This window comes from Enoplosus armatus, chromosome 3, assembly GCF_043641665.1.
Source record: "Enoplosus armatus isolate fEnoArm2 chromosome 3, fEnoArm2.hap1, whole genome shotgun sequence".
Taxonomy (NCBI): domain Eukaryota; kingdom Metazoa; phylum Chordata; class Actinopteri; order Centrarchiformes; family Enoplosidae; genus Enoplosus; species Enoplosus armatus.
The window spans coordinates 15039622-15059974 of record NC_092182.1 but is presented as its reverse complement, the minus strand read 5'-3'; the positions used below and the strand labels follow the sequence as shown (position 1 = coordinate 15059974).

The following is a 20353-nucleotide window of genomic DNA, read 5'->3' as shown; positions in this document are numbered from 1 at the left end:
TTGTTGGTTATTAGTCAATTACAAATCAGTGGTCCGTGCAAGTCTGTAGGTTTGGTTACAGGATAAGCAGGATTAGAAAAACAAAGGTTACATAAAAATCAGAATGAAATACTTGCAATTCTCAGTTTCCAAGTAACACCTAATATGAATTGAATTGTTTAAATGTAAAAACAGAAAAGAAGAAAGAAGAAAACAACTACAACCAAGATGTCTTTTCATGCATGCATTTAATAACTTTTTTCTAGACATTTTTGTTTAGAAAATATGTACAGAATATTATTACAGAGGCCAACAAATATGCTCTCCATGTCATAAATATACAAAGGTGATACTCACACACTCATACCGTCACCATTCCCTCAAGAAAAAACTTCAGGCTGTGTTTCAGAGATGTTTTAGCTTGATTCTATTTCAGCTGTGGTTCATATGACATTGGAGTCCAGTTTTTATCAAGTTAAGAGTGCGCACAGTAAAATGCTGTCATAGGCGTGTGAAGTTATTATTCTTAAGAGACGGAGGAGACTTCTGTCTTGCTGGTTGATACTGAGGTCTCATCTTCCACCATACCGCCCATTCCAACTGTAGTGAGCATGCAGTTACGGAACTGAGAAGGAGAAAACATACAGAGGTAAGATATCAAACACGCTTCTCCCAAGGAGAAACACTCATTTATATTAAGGGGGATCAGAATGACATTCATTTCTAAATCTCGGTGAACCCATCAGTACTGAAAAGTTTGCCTCTTCTGGTGGTTTCAGACAAAGCAACAAATTCTAATCCCCTATTTAGCATTAATAAGCAGTACACAAAACATGGAATAAATGGTTTATAACACAATTACTACAATAACTTCTCCTATGAAGACACATTCTATATTATTACAACTGTGTTTTACTGTATTGTCATTCATTGTCTGTTTATACACCAGCCTCCCCTTACAAGTGACCACAGGAGGAGTTTTAGATGTTGTCAAATACATTAATACCTATGGGGAAAAAAATTACTTACTTAAAAAAAAACAAAAAAAAACACATATCTGCTTACAGCTACATTATAGTGTGTTATAAACCATTCATTAAATGTTTGTATACTGCTTATAAATGCAAAATGGGGGGACTTACCCAAAGTGTTGCTATTCTAGGTTTTGTATCTGATGTTGCAGTTGTGATTGATAAGTAATAATCAGATATTCAGGCTACACTCTCACTCACTGTTAATCATTTGTTAGGCACCACTTTCTGATAAGTCACCCTTTATAAAGAGTTTATAAGTTGTAACTAATGGCTTTTGAAATGGTTAATAAATAATTTACTAAAGCTTTATGCAACAGCTATAAGCCATGAATGAGAACAATGTTTGGTCCAGAAAGATAAGCCTGGCAACACAAAAGCTGTTTTCATTAATGGCTTATAACTGATCTATAAAGCATCAGCAAACAACTATTATTATTATTAATCATTAATAAAGATATTAGTTTCATCTTATAAACTTATCAGAGAGAGGTAGCCTTTGGTCCATCTTTCTTGAGGAGAATAAGTTCCTGCTACAGCGTAGTAATAAACTGACCTGTTTGTTCATCAATACGTAGATGACAGGATTGAACAAAGCTGAGCTCTTTGAGAAGAAGGCAGGGACAGCCATAGCTGTAGCTGAGAACGCAGCTCCCTTGTTGAAGAAGATCCATGCAGCAAAGCTGGCATATGGAGTCCAGGCCACGAGGAAGCCCAACACCATCAGGATGCACATACGTGTCACCTCTTTCTCAGCTTTCTGGGTGGATGCTGAGTCCTGCTGCTGAGCTGCCGCCTGAGATATGTTGAACAGAAGAGCATGAAGGAGGTCAGTAAAACAAGTCTCAGTACAAAGTGGAGCACTGGTCTGTTCAGTCAAGTCTGGAAGACAAACTTCTTCCTGTGTTGTGTTGCTTTCAAATAAATTAGATCTGAAACAATAGCTGGATTGATCAGTTAGTCAATAAACAGAACATTTATTTGGGTTTTGAACTGTATTTTTTACTATTTTCTGATTCACCATTTCACTATTTATCTTTTTAGGAAAATTATTAATTGATTACTTAAATAATTGCCCGATTTGGCAGATTAATCAATAATTAGTTGCAATTCTAAAATAAATAATGGGTTTAACATGGTGGGTTGGGAGTAAGAAAAACACTAACATATGTCGGTCCCCATAAAAACACACATCTGATGCTGAGAGCACACAGTTTCAAAAGATCTTCTTTACATGTTATCAATGTCACTAGTTCACTTAAAAGCTTTGCAAATACTAGAATAGTTTCTATCTTACAATCGAGTTTACATTTATCAGTATTACAACTAACCTAAATATCTTAATATTATAAAAGAGTATATATAGAGAGTTTTTCTGTGTACTCAAAGACACATTACAGGGCAGAAAAGGGGCAAAAAATACTATTAATATGATAATGGGGTAGATATTAAATACAAAGCACAGGTGAGTTAAATGTGGGATGTTAGAGGGAGGGGCAACTAAGAGGGCCTTGTCACCCCACATAGACTATAGACTTTTACTGTTTGTACAATGAAGAAAATAAGACCTACAGCTTTGACTGTCAGCACAAGGCTTCCATAAGTGAAGAAGATGGTGCCAACTGGGAAACAGAAGTGGCAGATGAACATGTACATGACGTAGGATTCATTGTTGTAGCCTGGGGCCAGAGTGTAGTAATCGGGTCCACAAGAGCACTGGAGACCCTCAGGAATGTACCTGTGTGAGAATAGAGTCAATGCAGTACAATGAATGAACTCTGGGAAGGAAACAGACTGTAGATATTTACACCACTACACAGTCAATTTTTTTAAATTATTTGAAATTATGTAATATATTATTATATTTAAGTAGTTTTAAAATAAAAATATGCACTTTTCTCTCTCACTCAAGTGCATTTTGGAGGCCATTTGAATGGTATAGTAATTTCATACTTTAGCATAAGCAGTGTTTTGAATGCAGGACTTGCACTTGCAATGGAGCATTTTTAGACTGTGACTTTAAAGGATCTAAAGACTTTTTGCACGACTGATGTGCAGCATTGAAGCAGGCCTCGTCAACCACGTATACAATGAAAAGAGAGATCGGTTTATTGACTAGTCAGTTCTCATCATGTTTATCTTTGCTTACCAGAAACTACTCATTATTCAAGTAGTGTTTTCACAGAGTACTTTTTACTCTTATTCAAGCTGCTATTTTGATGACTACCTTCAGTGTTACAACTTTCAGTGTTTGGTTTGTGGCTACTATACGTTTTGCCACTGCCAAACTTTCCTGAGACACTGTACAAATGGCCGCTTGGTGCTCTTATTCAAGCTGCTATTTTGATGACTACCTTCAGTGTTACAACTTTTAGTGTTTAGTTTGTGGCTACTATACGTTTTGCCACTGCCAAACTTTCCTGAGACACTGTACAAATGGCCGCTTGGTGCTGGCTGAAGAAAATCTGCATAGGGTTTCATCCACTAGTTTTGTTTGTTTGTTTCTGACGAGGTGTTACAATCTTAGTTCCATGGGTGATGTAGGTGCTGTTTGTGTAAATGATTGCTGTTTTTCCATGTATGTGGTTAATACAGCAGGCCCTAAATTGCTATATTGCTGTAATTTGCTTATATGTCATAATTTCTGAGATTCTTCAGATTCTGATATGTGTCTAAGAAGATTTTTTTGTAACATAAAGCTGGCTCAGATATTGTTGAAATTAAAGGATAGGTTCACATCTTGTCAAGTCTATCTTAAAACAACACTTACATACATACTTACACACCTGTCTTTACATTGCAACAGTTTTTGTTCCTCCTGTCCATGCTTAACAATTACAGCGACCAAAGACACATTGTACATGTGGGCATGTGAGCTCTGTTTTAAGACAGACATTTAATTTCTCTAACTGTTTCCGTTTTAGCATACAGATGTTTGATATTTGAATTACCTGGACCAGCCAGCCAGTGGAGGAGCAGCACAAGAGAGAGCCATGATCCAGGTGAAAAAGACTCCAACTCCTGCATGGGTTCCAGTGAACTTGAAGCTTCCCATGGGTTTGCAGACAACAATGTACCTCTCAACTGCCAGGACGACCAGTGACCAGAGAGCAACTTGGCCTTTAAGACGATGACAGGAAAGAAACAAAAACATCTGGTTATAATTTATGTTTCAACTGTGACATGTATCAGAGAGCCTTGCAGTGGATATTTCAAGCAGTATTGTAAAATAAGAAAACAAAAGCAACAATACGCAGTAACAATGTCACAAAAGTTCCTATATCATACCTCCCAGAGTAGCCATGAATCCTTCAACGGCACAACCCAATGGTCCAAACACAAAGTAGCCGTTAATAGCAGTAACGAAGGTGATGGTGAACCCGAAGCAGACCATGATCAGTCCGGCCACAGCCAGGTTGACCAGGATGAAGTTGAGAGGTTGCCGGAGCTTCTTGTTCTGAGCCGTGACCATCAGTGTCAGAAAGTTGATGGGGAAGCCAGTGCAGATCAGGAAGAACATGTAGACAGCGAGCAGTTTGAATTGCCATGGATCTCCCAGGTAGTACTGTGGATATTCAAAAGGACTCCTCACAAGCCCCGTCCTGTTATTCAGGGGGATGTAGAAGTTCTTGCCCTCCGTGCCGTTTTCCATCTTCTTTGAATGAGTTGACTGTCAGTGTAGTCAGTGTGTCCAGTGCAGTGTTGAACCCCTCTGCAGCTGATCTGAGGTGTGGGTGTTAGCTTTATACTGGTCAAAAAGTGGATTACAGGAGGATTGAGAATAAGTCGTTTGTGTAAGCCTCACTAATTCATTTTAACACCAGATAATCATCGACAAGTTCACAGTTAATAAAGTTAACGTTTCAACTGCACACATTTCCGTCTCGCTTTTCTTTCTTTTTAAGGTCACTCACTGCAGTTGTGCTTGAGGTTGAAAACCTTGAACCTATCTGGGGAAAAAGTCTAATCTCTCAGCAAATTCTGACCAACGGACGTTTTTGTTGTTGTTAAAGTGATAGATTTTAATTGTGAATCATCATATGTACCACACAACTTATCTGACACATTTTAATTGTTCTTATCAATTGCTTTGCAATAAATACACTCCAAGTTATTGGATTTGAATATATCTCAGTGTTTAACTTTTCATTGTTTGCTGCTTGTTTTTTGTAAAACATTCAATATTTTGGTTTATAATTTTATTTCTTAACTTTCTTTCTTTTTGTACATATTTGTTTGATGTTTATTTCAAAATTCAGGTAGACAAAATATAAAAGAATTGTTTAGAAGAAAATAATTATTAAACATTATTGGGATATTATTAAACCAAACTTGCCTGGGATGTTTTTACTTCTAATTACATTTAAAAACATACAAATACACATAATAGCTCAACACATGCAGTGACTACTGTAGTTGAAATTAGCCAGTAGGCATTTTTAGTGAAATGCTGGGTTGAAGTGTGAATTATGAATTGTTATTGCCGGGCAGTGCTTTGCAAGAGGATAAACATCCCCATCTTAATCACCACCACCACAACTAAAGTCTGCAGAGAACACATGTAGTTTAAAACACTGAATGGTGGCTGTAAGAGTAAATGCCTTAATGCATTTAAGAAATATGTACACTGCCCTGGAGCAGCATACATATTTTGTTCAGTGTTATTCCTTCATTCATTTATTAACAGTCTGGCTGTTTATTCTTATTTAGAGTACGACATGAGTCGGTTCAAATCTGCATTTGGTGGACAGGGAGAAATGCTTGTGTCCTTGTGCCTTTCAGGGTATCTGTCGATGTGTAGGTTGAGTTTAGACCCTGCAGCCAACCTGCCGTTTGTGCCGATTTGTGGTCGGATGGGTCTTTTCTGAAGGCTCTGATAAACACTTAACTTGAGGAAACAGATCACACAATCTCTGAACGTTATACAGCTGAACAAAAATTAAAGTGAATATCATTTTACCTATTTTATTTTTTACTATATTTTATTTTTTTTTATAAAAAATGTTTTTATTAATTTACTAATTTACCTTTTTTAAATGTATTGATTGATTTTGTATCTTTTATTTTTCAATTTTTTTTAAAGCACTTTGAGATGCATTTTATTCTTGAAAGATGCTATGAATAAAGTTTATTATTATCAACCATTTAACTGGTCAGTGTACATTGTACTCATCCATCTATCCATCCATGACCCACTTATCCTGTGGAGAGCATTAGGGGGCTGGGGCCTATCCTAGCTCACATTGGGCAAGAGGTGGGTGGGGCACAACCGCACACACTCATATAGTCACACACTCTCATATAGTCACACACTACAGGACATTCAGTCACCAGTTCACCTGAACTGCATGTCTTCGGACTGTGGGATCTGCCACCCAATCATCAGATTTATTATGCAAATCTTTGCTCAACATTACAGCTGCACATAAGAGTAGAGGCAATAATTACCATGGGTGTTTCTTCTACCGAGTGTACAGCCAGAAAAGGACTAAAATTTCACAAATAAAATAACAGTTGAGCTACATTTTAAACTACTGTGATTCATCAAAATGACAAAAAAAACAGATTCATTTGGATGCATGCATTTATTTACCTACATTTACAACATCATAAGTATTTATAAAATATATATACAATTGGCCAAGAAAATTCATTCTGGCCATTAAAAAATAAAGTTTCAATATAGCAGAACAAAATAAGTGCCAGTACATTTTTTAAAAAGGTGATGATGTTAGAAATAAAACAAACTCATGGGGCCAACTGGATTGACTGTCTGCCAGTTGTCCATTAATAGAGAAATTACACTGACGTTTCCATTATCTTAACATCAGAACTACCTTCAAATACTGTAGCCAGCGCCTGATTTAACTGTTCAAATTATGTGAAGGTTTTTTTTCAGGTGACTTGGAAACTGCAGTATTTCTTGGAGACCCTTCTGTACGTAACCAAATGATGCCACTGTCTGTATATACTTGTTATTAGTCCATGTGAAAAATCTATCAGAGTTGTTGAGATTCGTCTGTGTTTAGGAACACTGCCCTGGAGCAGCATACATATTTTGTTCAGTGTTATTCCTTCATTCATTTATTAACAGTCTGGCTGTTTATTCTTATTTAGAGTACGACATGAGTCGGTTCAAATCTGCATTTGGTGGACAGGGAGAAATGCTTGTGTCCTTGTGCCTTTCAGGGTATCTGTCGATGTGTAGGTTAAGTTTAGACCCTGCAGCCAACCTGCCGTTTGTGCCGATTTGTGGTCGGATGGGTCTTTTCTGAAGGCTCTGATAAACACTTAACTTGAGGAAACAGATCACACAATCTCTGAACGTTATACAGCTGAACAAAAATTAAAGTGAATATCATTTTACCTATTTTATTTTTTACTATATTTTATTTTTTTTTTATAAAAAATGTTTTTATTAATTTACTAATTTACCTTTTTTAAATGTATTGATTGATTTTGTATCTTTTATTTTTCAATTTTTTTTAAAGCACTTTGAGATGCATTTTATTCTTGAAAGATGCTATGAATAAAGTTTATTATTATCAACCATTTAACTGGTCAGTGTACATTGTACTCATCCATCTATCCATCCATGACCCACTTATCCTGTGGAGAGCATTAGGGGGCTGGGGCCTATCCTAGCTCACATTGGGCAAGAGGTGGGTGGGGCACAACCGCACACACTCATATAGTCACACACTCTCATATAGTCACACACTCTCATATAGTCACACACTACAGGACATTCAGTCACCAGTTCACCTGAACTGCATGTCTTCGGACTGTGGGATCTGCCACCCAATCATCAGATTTATTATGCAAATCTTTGCTCAACATTACAGCTGCACATAAGAGTAGAGGCAATAATTACCATGGGTGTTTCTTCTACCGAGTGTACAGCCAGAAAAGGACTAAAATTTCACAAATAAAATTGAGTTGAGCTACATTTTAAACTACTGTGATTCATCAAAATGACAAATAAACAGATTCATTTGGATGCATGCATTTATTTACCTACATTTACAACGTCATAAGTATTTATAAAATATATATACAATTGGCCAAGAAAATTCATTCTGGCCATTAGAAAATAAAGTTTCAATATAGCAGAACAAAATAAGTGCCGGTACATTTTTTAAAAAGGTGATGATGTTAGAAATAAAACAAACTCATGGGGCCAACTGGATTGACTGTCTGCCAGTTGTCCATTAATAGAGAAATTACACTGACGTTTCCATTATCTTAACATCAGAACTACCTTCAAATACTGTAGCCAGCGCCTGATTTAACTGTTCAAATTATGTGAAGGTTTTTTTTCAGGTGACTTGGAAACTGCAGTATTTCTTGGAGACCCTTCTGTACGTAACCAAATGATGCCACTGTCTGTATATACTTGTTATTAGTCCATGTGAAAAATCTATCAGAGTTGTTGAGATTCGTCTGTGTTTAGGAAACAGAGGACACTTCTGTCTTGCTGGTGGAGACTGAGGTCTCATCCTCCACCATGCCACTCATTCCAATAGCGCTCAGCATGCAGTTACGGAACTGAAAACATAGAACATTGCATTATTAGAAAATTAGGAATCATTGGACATTGAAATAATCCCAAAACAAATTGTAACAGCAACACTTTTTTTTTTTTTTTTTTAGCAATTAATAGTGTAAAACAACTGAGCAAACTCTTAAGTAGGTCACAAGAAAGCTAAAAGCCTCAGAAGAACTCTAGTAAGCGGCCCTTGAGTCACACTCATCATGACTTTGTGTGTTTTGAACTCATTAATAAATTGTTTTAATCCAGTTGGTAAATGATTTCTACATGTGTATAAACATTTAATAAATGTTCTATAATGCACTGTGAGGATTTGTCATTAAATATGATTATGCCTATGTTATACTATACTGCTATAGTTGCTGACAAATACATTAACAAACACTTAAAAAATGTCCTTATATCTTCTTACATCTACATAATGTTGTGATACTGCTTCTAAACACTAAATAGGTGGTTTAAAGTGAAGTGTTACCAGATTGGTTTTGCCATACCTGTTTGTTCATCAATACGTAGATGACAGGATTGAACAAAGCTGAGCTCTTTGAGAAGAAGGCAGGGACAGCCATAGCTGTAGCTGAGAACGCAGCTCCCTTGTTGAAGAAGATCCACGCAGCAAAGCTGGCATATGGAGTCCAGGCCAAGAGGAAGCCCATCACCATCAGGATGCACATGCGTGTCACCTCCTTCTCAGCTTTCTGAGTGGATGCTGAGTCCTGCTGCTGAGCTGCCGCCTGAAAATTAGGTCAACATCAGTTATTGTATGTATTGTGTTCTTCTTGAAAATCTACATTCACATATAAAAGCAATCTGATTAGTAACTGTCCCTTACCGCCTTCACTGTGCACACTAGGTTTCCATAAGTGAAGAAGATGGTGAAGACGGGGACACAGAAGTGGCAGCTGAACATGTACATGACAAATGATTCGTTGTTGTAGCCTGGGGCCAGAGTGTAGTAGTCAGGTCCACAGGAAACCTGAATACCCTCAGGAATGTACCTGGGAATGCGAAGACAAACAATGTGGGATGCATAATACGAAATGTTGACATTATATTTGTTATTATATATATATATATATATATATATATATATATATATATATATATATGTATATATACAGTTTCATGAAGGATTTTTGTGTGAGCATCATATAATTCAAAGCATAATGGCAGTGGCACCAAAAGTCACATCCTGGAGACTCAGCGGTCTGAGGCATAAAATAAGATAAAATAAAATTATTAATCCCTCAGTTGGGAAATTTGCATTGTTACAGCAGCATACAGGATAATGCAATAGGCCGTTATAAAACAGCCACTAAAACTAAAAAACAACTATAATTTACAAATTTACAAATTCACAGAACGAAAAAAGAAAGGTAAAGGAATTATACTGTATTGCACATAGAGATGTAGATATTGCACCATTTGTTATACATTCAGAAATATTGCATGAGAGTGGATTGTCCATTTCGGAGTGCATGGTCTACTGGGAGCAGTGCTGGTACCATGCAATTGCATGTATGACACCATGTAACGGTTATTTGGTAAAAATCCTGACTGCAGTCAGGTGTGTGAAGATAATTAATAACATGTCATTACTTACTATTTTATAGTATAGTATAGTATATATAGTTACTGTAGTATTTGTCGAAGTTTGATACGAGACTAGAGGAAAGGATTCAAACTATCCCTTTAAAATACTGCAATAATCAATAGGTTTTGTTGCATGCACTGTTTAAAGTGAAGACAATCACCATGAAGGGAGACAGTCAATCCCCACACCATCTGCAAAAATCACAAGATGCTAACCAGATGCTAAGATTGCATGTAAGTCTTAATTTATTATATGATATACAAAAGTGCTCAAAAAGTAAAACAGAGGGAGTAAATGTTTAGTGTCAGTTAGTAGACAGTCATCAGTATTCCTCCAAGTTAGTCTTATTGGAATTTAAAAAAAACAGAAAAGGAAAGGAAAACAGTTGTTTGGTAAATATGAAACTACAAAATTCAAGTGTCATTTGATTAAATGAGTACGTACTTCGGGTATCAATGGGTGGCTGCATTTGTATAGTCTTTAGTGGCTAAAGTGGATTTCAGAAAGACGTGCCTGTACCATTGAACCTAGCTACACAGACCCTTGAAGAATCTGAAATATGCACATTTTGGGATTTTTCAGCAATCAGGGTCTTACTTTTGAAGTTTTGGCTATGATTCCTTTTGGTCATGTTAACATTTTTACTTACCAACTTTATTGCTGAGATCTGGAGATGGACTAGAAGGAAGTCCAGCAGGGAAAGCAACACGAGCAGTCACATGACCAGACAGGATGTAAACAAACCTCCAGCTTACCCTTAACATCTGATATTGTTTCTTTTCTATTTCAGCTGTGTAGATAATATGGCTGAAGTTGGTGTTTGTTTAAAACCTGTATGATCATGTGGCTGCTTGTGTTGTGTCCTTACTGGACCTATGCGAGTAACATAACCACATCCCAACATCTGAGTGATTAGGTTGGAGTAAAATGTTTGCACACCAAGAAGGAAGAATGGACAAGATGACAAAAATAAGAGCCATGTTGGTAAGTGTGAATTCAGGTGCGGCAAGGGCTCCAATGAAGGACTTCTCCTATTTTGGGGAATTAGCTCATTACCTTGACCAGCCAACGAGAGGAGGGACAGCACAGGAGCAAGCCATAATCCAGGTGAATGCACAACCTGCAGCAGCGTGGCTGGCTGTAAATTTGAAACTACCCATGGGTTTGCAGACCACAATGTATCTCTCAATAGCTAAAACCACAAGAGACCACAGGGACACTTGACCTGTTGATAAAGAAAGGGAACAGAAGTTGTGATGAGAACCTTCAAATCCTGCCATCTGTTGTACCAGCTTAGAGCTCAGTCTTAAAGCGTTGAAAAATCTGACAGAACAATATTCATGTGAGCAGTCATGAGAATTTTACCTCCAATTGTAGCCATGAATCCTTCAATAGCACAGCCCAAGGGTCCCAAGGAGAAATAGCCCATGAGGGAAGTGTAAAAGGTGACTGTGAACCCGAAGCAGACCATGATCAGTCCGGCCACAGCCAGGTTGACCAAGATGAAGTTGAGAGGTTGCCGGAGCTTCTTGTTCTGAGCCGTGACCATCAGTGTCAGAAAGTTGATGGGGAAGCCAGTGCAGATCAGGAAGAACATGTAGAGAGCCAGCAGCTTGAACATCCATGGATCTGCCAAATAATACTGTGTATATTCAAAAGGACTCCTCACAAGCCCTGTCCTGTTGTTAATGGGGATGTAGAAGTTCTTGCCCTCTGTGCCGTTCTCCATCTTTGCAAGTTAGGATTCGAATTGGCAGAGTAGAATGACCTTGTAGCACTGTTAATGCAGCCAAGAGTCTGCTCTCTAAGTTGTGACATGTGATACTGCAGCTATGGTTATATAGCACCCAGGGGCAGACTCACAATGGATCAAGATGAGCAAAGCTTGTTATCTGTCAGTGTATAATCACTTGTTGACCACCAGAGGAGGGTGCACCTTATTATATTCCCCATTCGAATGGTGGATGTCACAGAATCCCAAAGGTCACTTAACATTTGAGAGAGAGATTCTTGTCTCTTTTTTCTTTACGTTTTCCTGTGAAGAACATTTTTACTGCACATGTATTTACTCATTCCAACATGATAAAACTGCACTGAAAAACCAGCAGAGGATTTGTTGTCATGAACAGGTCATGAGGCGTGTACACAGTTTAAATCGAAGACAATGTTAAGTGAACAAAATGAGTTTATGTATATATCCATTAAAGGGAGACTCTGATAGCAATATATAATGTGATTAGCTCACTATCCATTTAGTTTGGATTCAACAAATAATTTCTTAATAGGATTTCAGAATGTAGGTCAGTACGCATGGAAAAACCATGCTGCCTGTACTGTAACAGAAGACACAATGTTATTTGTTTTTCAGACAAGATAGATAGATAGATAGATAGATATTAGCACAAATAACGGTGTGGAGGTAGATAAAAGCAGTTTATAGAAAGTTGATTTGACCACTCTCTTTACATGCTCATCAGATGTTGAGTCTGAAGTAGATTTTATTTGCTGGGAGAAACACTTAAATGTAAAAGGAGATATGGCACGTCATTTTAGCCAGGCACTGATTCAGAGTGGGGAGCTCATGTGATATAACAAAGAGATAAAGTTTTGTATCATCTGCATAACATTGAACATAAACATTGTATTGGTGGTTCATTTATAACCAAATCCCAGCCATGTAGATGCTGACAGTAATAAAATATTTGGTCCTCTCAAAAGACCATTTGCCACCTATGAGTGCAGTTTCAGTGTTGGAGAAAGGAGGTTGAAGGTCCTTGAAGGTCTTTACATTCAGTTGAGTTTGCAGTATTCAGGAGTAGGCCAGTTTTTGGATTCTGGCATTTTTATTGAATGATACACATGCAAAAAACAAATTTGATGCTTTCATTGACTTTGAAAGAGAGCTAAAAGCATTACGCTACCTGACACAGATACAAAATGCACTGCAGTCCAAGTCTGCTGCAAGAGGCAAGGGGGGAGGGGCTGCTCACACAGTAAAGTAACAATCTGAAGGTTGTCACTGATTTTTTAAACAAATAATAATGGCATGTAAAATAAGTTTGGGAGACTCCTCATCAAAGTTGAATAATCAACCATTTATCACCCCATTAAATCTTATCTTTATTGCATAATCATGAACACAAACCGCACTATTAGAGTGAAATAAAAATAAGTTACAAATTGTGAATATTTAAACATGCAACTGCAAAAGCAGCATAACTGTTTAACAACTGCACTTGTAGATGTATGCAGATTGTATGGTAAATACTGGAGGTCAAAAGGCCAAAACTTGGTGGAGACTTCATCCAGGAGGTTCATCCAGTAAGGAGATTACTGTTTGGTCATGCATCTCCACGAGCTAAAATTATGTTGGGACACGAAAAAAACCCTCTGGCTTGTTTATTTTGAACTGACATATTAAAATAGTTTCAACATGCCTGAAGTTGTCAGAAATGTCACTGCAAACCATTTGATTGTGATAAGTTTGTCAGTGAAGACCCACCAAGAGGTCGACCAAGTGTCCACAATACTTTCTCAACATATCAATGCATTTTCTCAGTGGATAAGCACCACCCTATCATTAGACAATATTTGTATAATGATGTGAGTAGAGTAGTAATAGACACAGGCTTTGAGCACTGGTAGTTTCACTACCGAGCCTAGCTTATTAAAAGCAATGTAAAACATTAACACACAATTGTTCAATACCTGATGCCAGGTAAGAAAAATGGCCAATCCTTTTAAACTGAAACATTTTGAGCCGCCACACCAAATCTGCAGTAGGTTTAGGCAAAATATCAAATATTACACTTTTGTTAAGTATTGTATATTATATAGTTTTGTTGGAGACACAAAAGAAGGCATCTCCATTATTATTGCTGTTCAATCTATCGCAGAGCTACAAGATTTTTTTGTTCTTTCTCATAATTTAGAGTGCCCTTGTTCACTGCTAACTCCACTGCTGACCTTGAGAAAGGTGTAGAGAGCCATGAGTTACCTCTATGACACATGGAGTCACCAGCTGCTACTTTTCACCTGTCAGCAAAGAGCTCCACGGGAAAGACTACCCACCCTCACCCACCAGGCCCCACATCCTCTAATCGTCCCAGCCAGCTCTTAGGAGTTGCAAGTGCAGCGACAAGAGCGAGATACCTTATTGGATTAAATAAATTACACTTCATATTTATGCTGACATTATCCTGAGTGACTCTGCAATTCATTTATATACCCTAATGATATCACCATTCATTTAAATTGATGCTATTGCATAACACAACAATATCAATGTGAACATCTCAACCTGCAAACGACAAGTATGCGCTAATTGAAGGTTGATTTGTTTCTGAATATAATAAGGTAAACAGGAATGTAACCTGGCGCGTCATTTTACTGAATATGACGTGGCACCACTGTACGAAAAAAAACAAGAGAAAGTTAAGATACGAATACGAAAATGTTTTTGCATGAGGCCCAATGAGTCCATGATTTCAGGCAGAAGTAGACAAAAGCAGGGCTCTAATGTTTGTACCTGACTATTGATTGATTGATAAATTTAAAACCATGAGCTGGTCAAATTTTGTCTCCACCTGACTTGTGGTGTTTCCAACTGCCTCAATAAGTCAAGTAAATGTATTTAAAAACACCTAATATTGACTAAAGTACTTTAAATGTGAAGCACTTATGAATGATTAAAATGAAAATAAATAGATAAGTAAGGTCAACAGAAAAATTAAAGCAATTTTGTAGTCATGCTAATAATTGTTGAGACTCAACTGTAAAAAGATGGATATTAAGATGGGATTTAAAGTGGCGATAGATGAGTAAGATCTGCAGTTCCACTGTCTGGAAAAGTCTCAAATATGGATTTCAACTGGGTAGAAAAAAAGGCAATAAGTGATTAAAAGATCTGTGGGGCTAACAATGAGAATGGTTACATACATGATAACTCAATAATGATGCAAAAAAGACTGAAGCTAAAGCTAAGAGGTAGCAGACAGAGAGTCAGCATTCTCACCAGATGTCCATGCAGAAGACATGGAGGAAAAAAAGGGTAGCTCTGTTCTTGTACTGCAACCAAGAGCTGGTTATCAAAGTTATAATTGTATTATTAAATGTGAAGGGTGGGCAAGTTCTGTCTACAGGTACGTACGTTATTATTATCATTTTCTTTCCCCATTCTTAGAGCTTAGGGAGCTTTGGCTTTGTTTTCTGGAATGAGCCTTTTATGAGGTTCACGGACATCTATCATCAATCCATCTTTTTTCCATACCTGCTTATTTAGGGTCAGGTAGCTCACTGGAACTTATCCCAGCCTGTAAACGCCCAGCACAATATCATTACAGACTCCAACAACAGATGTGTTATAATCAACAAAACATATAACACTTATGTTGGAAAAACGACAAAGTGATGTGCATATCAGTGTGCACTGGCAACATAGTCATTGTTCACGTACGTCTCTTTGCTACACTCTGCACTACGTAGCTCGTAGTTCCTGCAGGTCAGTGTGATAATTGAGACTGGGTTAATCCACTTATTTTAAAGTGTGATGACTCCTCCGGCAGATAATGAGGTATGTGTTCTTATTTAATTAGCCAAGTCAGAACCTATTACCTTATTATCATTGTCTTGCAAATTACTTCAGTTGGCCGCAGTTGGCTGTTTTAATGAACAGGCATTGATCAACAATCCCAGGTATCCCATGAAGATCAGATCACTGGCCGAGTTTCATTTGTCAATTACAGTAACAGTGTTGCTACTAATCTTTTTACAAGAGGCTCCTATTCATTAAAATACTGTAACACATAATAACGCTAAAATAAAAATTGCTACAAGAGGTGTGGCTTCTCTTTATTTAACTTCCATTCATTTTCCTCTTTGACTTTTCCATGATTTGAGTAAAAAAAATACATTTTATAACAAAAGTGTTAGATAACCTTTGCACTGACAGCCAACGAAAGATTTTGAAAAAAAGGAAACCACACAGTCAGTGAGGAAACGTGGTTAACACACAAGAGTTACATGGGTTCACACAAATTTTATCATTTGGATGTATGATTAGGTGGTCAGAATAAGAATCTTTAACAGTTTTTCAAATTATTAGATCATTTTATTTAAAGCTACAGTAGGTAATATTATTTAATTATGATTTTGGTTAAAATAACACATTTTGACCATTGCATGTCACTGACAATATAGTGTTCCAATAAAAAAAAATATGTGTCTTTGTATTTAGTTTTTTAAAAAAAATCAAACCAATCAGGGTTAGCTAGCACATAACTAGCCAATCACAACAACTGTACAAACAGGGGTCATCCATGTTCTACGTGTCGCGGTTCCTCCGTTCCACTCTGCTAGGCTTGGCGGCACTGACAGCGCCCAGCACTGTTGTCTCTTACCTCTGAGTCAATCATAACAACATTAGTTTGCTAGCTAGTTACCCAGCAAAATGCGTATCATTGGGTTGGAGGGGCTTAGCGGAGTGATACTAGGCAGCAAAGAGAGGAGGAAGGTTTAGCTTTTGTTCTTCAGTCAGTTCTTTTCCCAGTATCAGCCATAACCACAAAATATAACATGAAAAATAAAAATCTCCTCCTGCTTCCTTTTAACTGGCTACTCACTGTAAAACGTTGCCTGGGAAAATGTAAACATAGGCTCTCACGGTTTGCGTGCCATAAATCATTTTGAGGGATTTCATGGGGAAGCGGACCCTGTGACAGGCATGAAGAATAACTACGTAGAAATAGCTAAACTTCTCGTTGATGGTCTTGTTTGGTTTTGCTTCATGAAGAGGCATCAGTACTAAAGTGAGACTGTTTCATAACCAGTTAAAATCTCCTTGCAGTTGTTTTAAATAATTAGATTACTGGCTGGAGTAAGCCATTTTGTCGTACAATGTTGTACAATGTTTGCTGACACCCTAGATAATCCCTTTATAGGACGGTCCAGTCTGATGAGAAAAGTGAGCTTACTTCATTAGAGATTCAAAATTCAATTAACTGATTAAACTTTGAGGATACGGCCCTAATACTGACTGAACCACTTTGCTTTCCCTTAAATCTATTACCTTAGTTCAGGCCCTTGGCATACAGCACCAACGTGTGTAGCCACTAGTGGCCTATTTGTGAATGAAACCATTGCACTATTCAAATTTGTTCACAAGCAGAAATGTACATGCCATGTACATACATGCATTGTTTAGTGAACTTAATAATTTCATCAAATATTGTCGCAATTATTGTGTGCTAAATACAAGTCAGTTTTACTTCCAAATACTTTTGACAACAGTACTGATTCAAATGTTCAGAGACATAAAAGCTTCATGCTAAAATGAGAATCTCTCTCACTTTGATGACACTGACACCACCTATTAACTGGTTAAATCTACGAATCTGTATCTTCGTTTGGTCATTTGTTTGTTTTAATGAATATAGTGTGTTTTGGACTGAAGCCCTTTGCATGTATCAAATAAAAATAAGAAATATTTCAAAATGTGTGTGATTGCTGTTAACTGTCATGTTGACATCACAACATTGGGACTTTTTGAAAATTAGAAACAGTGTATAATATTTGCAATTTGTAAATACTGTTATGAGTTGAGTGAAAAAAAAGTAAAATTTGAATGGTGTTTGTTCTGTTTGATAATGGCTGAGTCTTAAAATCAATTCTATTGAATGGAAGTGAGCCTCATATACTCTCATGAATTATATGATAAAAAACACATTTTTAGTTTTATTATATCATTTAATTAATTAATTGTATTTCAAAAAGCGAATGTATGCTTGATCAGTGTTGACCACTTTGATATTTTAATGATGTTTGTACGTTATGTTTGTCAGTTATAATGACTCAATTATGAAGTTAATTGGATTACAAACACTTTTGATTAGTTATACGCAGTAACATGTTTTGAACTGTACATGTCATCATTACAAGCATGTGTGCAATGCTGTGCATTTTGAAATTTAAATAGAGTTTGTAATGTGTGTAATGCCATAAAGTAGCACAATGGTGTTCCATAGAGTTCAATGGATTTTATGTTTGATAAACTTTACGAAGTTATCATAATAAATTTGTGTAAGTTTGTTTGACTTGTCATACTATAAATAGAGTATTTTAAATTGTGAATAGTGTGTATGTATAATGGCTGAGTGATAAATACATTGGGAGTTAAATGGGCTCCATTATACTGTATAACTCTGACCTCATAAACATCATAATGAGCTTCAATACACTTGAATAGAATGCAATAACGCACATTTTAAAATGTGAATGGTGTTTTTACTGCCTACGATGGTTGAGTTATAAATACATGCTGTACAGTAGAAACACACTGCTTCACCTGCAGCAGGCGAGATGCAGATGGGTCGATCTAGAAGCTACTGATGCTTTATATTTTGATCATTGTCCAATAATGTCGCCAAGAGTTTAGAATCTGTCTCTAGTGCAAATGTGTGTTACATCAGAATCATTTAAATTAAACTAATATATATAATATAATCAATAAAAGTATACATTTTCACATCTACAGTTTTTAATGTGCTAATATGTCAAACTGCTAAGTTATTAGGACTACATGAATGTTTGTAAATACATACACTATATTGCCAAAAGTATTGGCTCACCTGCCTTGACTCGCATATGAACTTAAGTGACATCCCATTCTTAATCCATAGGGTTTAATATGACGTCGGTCCACCCTTTGGAGCTGTAACAGCTTCAACTCTTCTGGGAAGGCTTTCCACAAGGTTTAGGAGTGTGTTTATGGGAAGTGTTGACCATTCTTCCAGAAGCGCATTTGTGAGGTCACACACTGATGTTGGACGAGAAGGCCTGGCTCTCAGTCTCCGCTCTAATTCATCCCAAAGGTGTTCTATCGGGTTGAGGTCAGGACTCTGTGCAGGCCAGTCAAGTTCATCCACACCAAACTCTCTCGTCCATGTCTTTATAGACCTTGCTTTGTGCACTGGTGCACAGTCATGTTGGAACAGGAAGGGGCCATCCCCAAACTGTTCCCACAAAGTTGGGAGCATGGAATTGTCCAAAATCTCTTGGTATGCTGAAGCATTCAGAGTTCCTTTCACTGGAACTAAGGGGCCAAGCCCAGCTCCTGAAAAACAACCCCACACCATAATCCCCCCTCCACCAAACAGGTGGACAGAAGTCAGACAAGTACCGTTCTCCTGGCAACCGCCAAACCCAGACTTGTCCATCAGATCGCCAGATGGTGAAGCGCGATTCGTCACTCCAGAGAACGTTTCTCCACTGCTTTAGAGTCCAGTGGCGGCGTGCTTTACACCACTGCATCCGACGCTTTGCATTGCACTTGGTGATGTACGGCTTGGATGCAGCTGCTCGGCCATGGAAACCCATTCCATGAAGCTCTCTACGCACTGTTCTTGAGCTAATCTGAAGGCCACATGAAGTTTGGAGGTCTGTAGCGATTGACTCTGCAGAAAGTTGGCGACCTCTGTGCACTATGCGCCTCAGCATCTGCTGACCCCGCTCCGTCATTTTACATGGCCTACCACTTCGTGGCTGAGTTGCTGTCGTTCCCAATCGCTTCCACTTTGTATCACAGTACCACGCTGGAATTCACTGAGCTCCTGAGAGCGACCCATTCTTTCACAAATGTTTGTAGAAACAGTCTGCATGCCTTGGTGCATGATTTTATACGCCTGTGGCCATGGAAGTGATTGGAACACCTGATTTCAATTATTTGGATGGGTGAGTGAATACTTTTGGCAATATAGTGTATTTATATAACAAAATGAAATATGCACAGTTTTATATTAAAAAAACCCGTGTTCTATGATATACTTCAACGATACTCGAGCAGATTTTTGGTTTACAGAAACATAGATGAAATTATCCTCATCCACATGCAGCCAGTGTAACTCTTCACAGGTGAAAGCCGTCTTTTTGACAACTAATCTGCACACATAACAGCAAGCAAATTGTGTTTTTTTTTTTAATCAAACATGCAAACTGTTGACTCTAGAAGAGAAAGTGATATCTAATGATAACACCACCATGTAATGTAATGCCCTGGATGTACAAACAGGAAACCATCTGTCACACAGTTTTCATAAGTATGCCAATTCCCACAAGTGGGATTTCCAGACCAAGGAGCTTTGTGTTCATCTGCTTAGCATCCAAAAATTGTCACTAGCAAGCTGTTAAACCGGAGGGGTTTGG

The 20353-nt window shown here is 37.5% G+C and overlaps 2 protein-coding genes across 2 annotated transcripts; both read right to left on the bottom strand.

The window, feature by feature from the left end:
• Positions 1–505: 505 nt before the first annotated feature.
• LOC139283495 (green-sensitive opsin-like) lies at positions 506–4662 on the bottom strand. Its single transcript, XM_070903521.1, has 5 exons — positions 4299–4662; positions 3962–4130; positions 2583–2748; positions 1567–1806; positions 506–604 (listed from the first exon to the last, which is right to left on the bottom strand). Exons 1-5 carry the CDS (start codon positions 4660–4662, stop codon positions 506–508), a joined length of 1038 nt encoding a protein of 345 aa, XP_070759622.1.
• Positions 4663–8459: 3797 nt separating this feature from the next.
• On the bottom strand, positions 8460–11885 carry LOC139282677 (green-sensitive opsin). Its single transcript, XM_070902503.1, has 5 exons — positions 11522–11885; positions 11213–11381; positions 9395–9560; positions 9057–9296; positions 8460–8558 (listed from the first exon to the last, which is right to left on the bottom strand). Exons 1-5 carry the CDS (start codon positions 11883–11885, stop codon positions 8460–8462), a joined length of 1038 nt encoding a protein of 345 aa, XP_070758604.1.
• Positions 11886–20353: the final 8468 nt, after the last annotated feature.

What these genes read in the sequence shown, in the direction of transcription:
- LOC139283495 (XM_070903521.1), bottom strand. Translation starts at nt 4,662, where the DNA reads ATGGAAAACGGCACGGAGGGCAAGAACTTCTACATCCCCCTGAATAAC. An exon ending in TTGTGCTGACAGTCAAAGCT is followed by an intron (nt 1,807 to 2,582) that starts GTAGGTCTTATT and finishes AACATATCTCAG; the next exon opens with GCGGCAGCTCAGCAGCAGGA. An exon ending in ACGTATTGATGAACAAACAG is followed by an intron (nt 605 to 1,566) that starts GTCAGTTTATTA and finishes TCTCCTTCTCAG; the next exon opens with TTCCGTAACTGCATGCTCAC.
- LOC139282677 (XM_070902503.1), bottom strand. Translation starts at nt 11,885, where the DNA reads ATGGAGAACGGCACAGAGGGCAAGAACTTCTACATCCCCATTAACAAC. An exon ending in ATTCATGGCTACAATTGGAG is followed by an intron (nt 11,382 to 11,521) that starts GTAAAATTCTCA and finishes CTTTATCAACAG; the next exon opens with GTCAAGTGTCCCTGTGGTCT. An exon ending in TAGTGTGCACAGTGAAGGCG is followed by an intron (nt 9,297 to 9,394) that starts GTAAGGGACAGT and finishes CCTAATTTTCAG; the next exon opens with GCGGCAGCTCAGCAGCAGGA.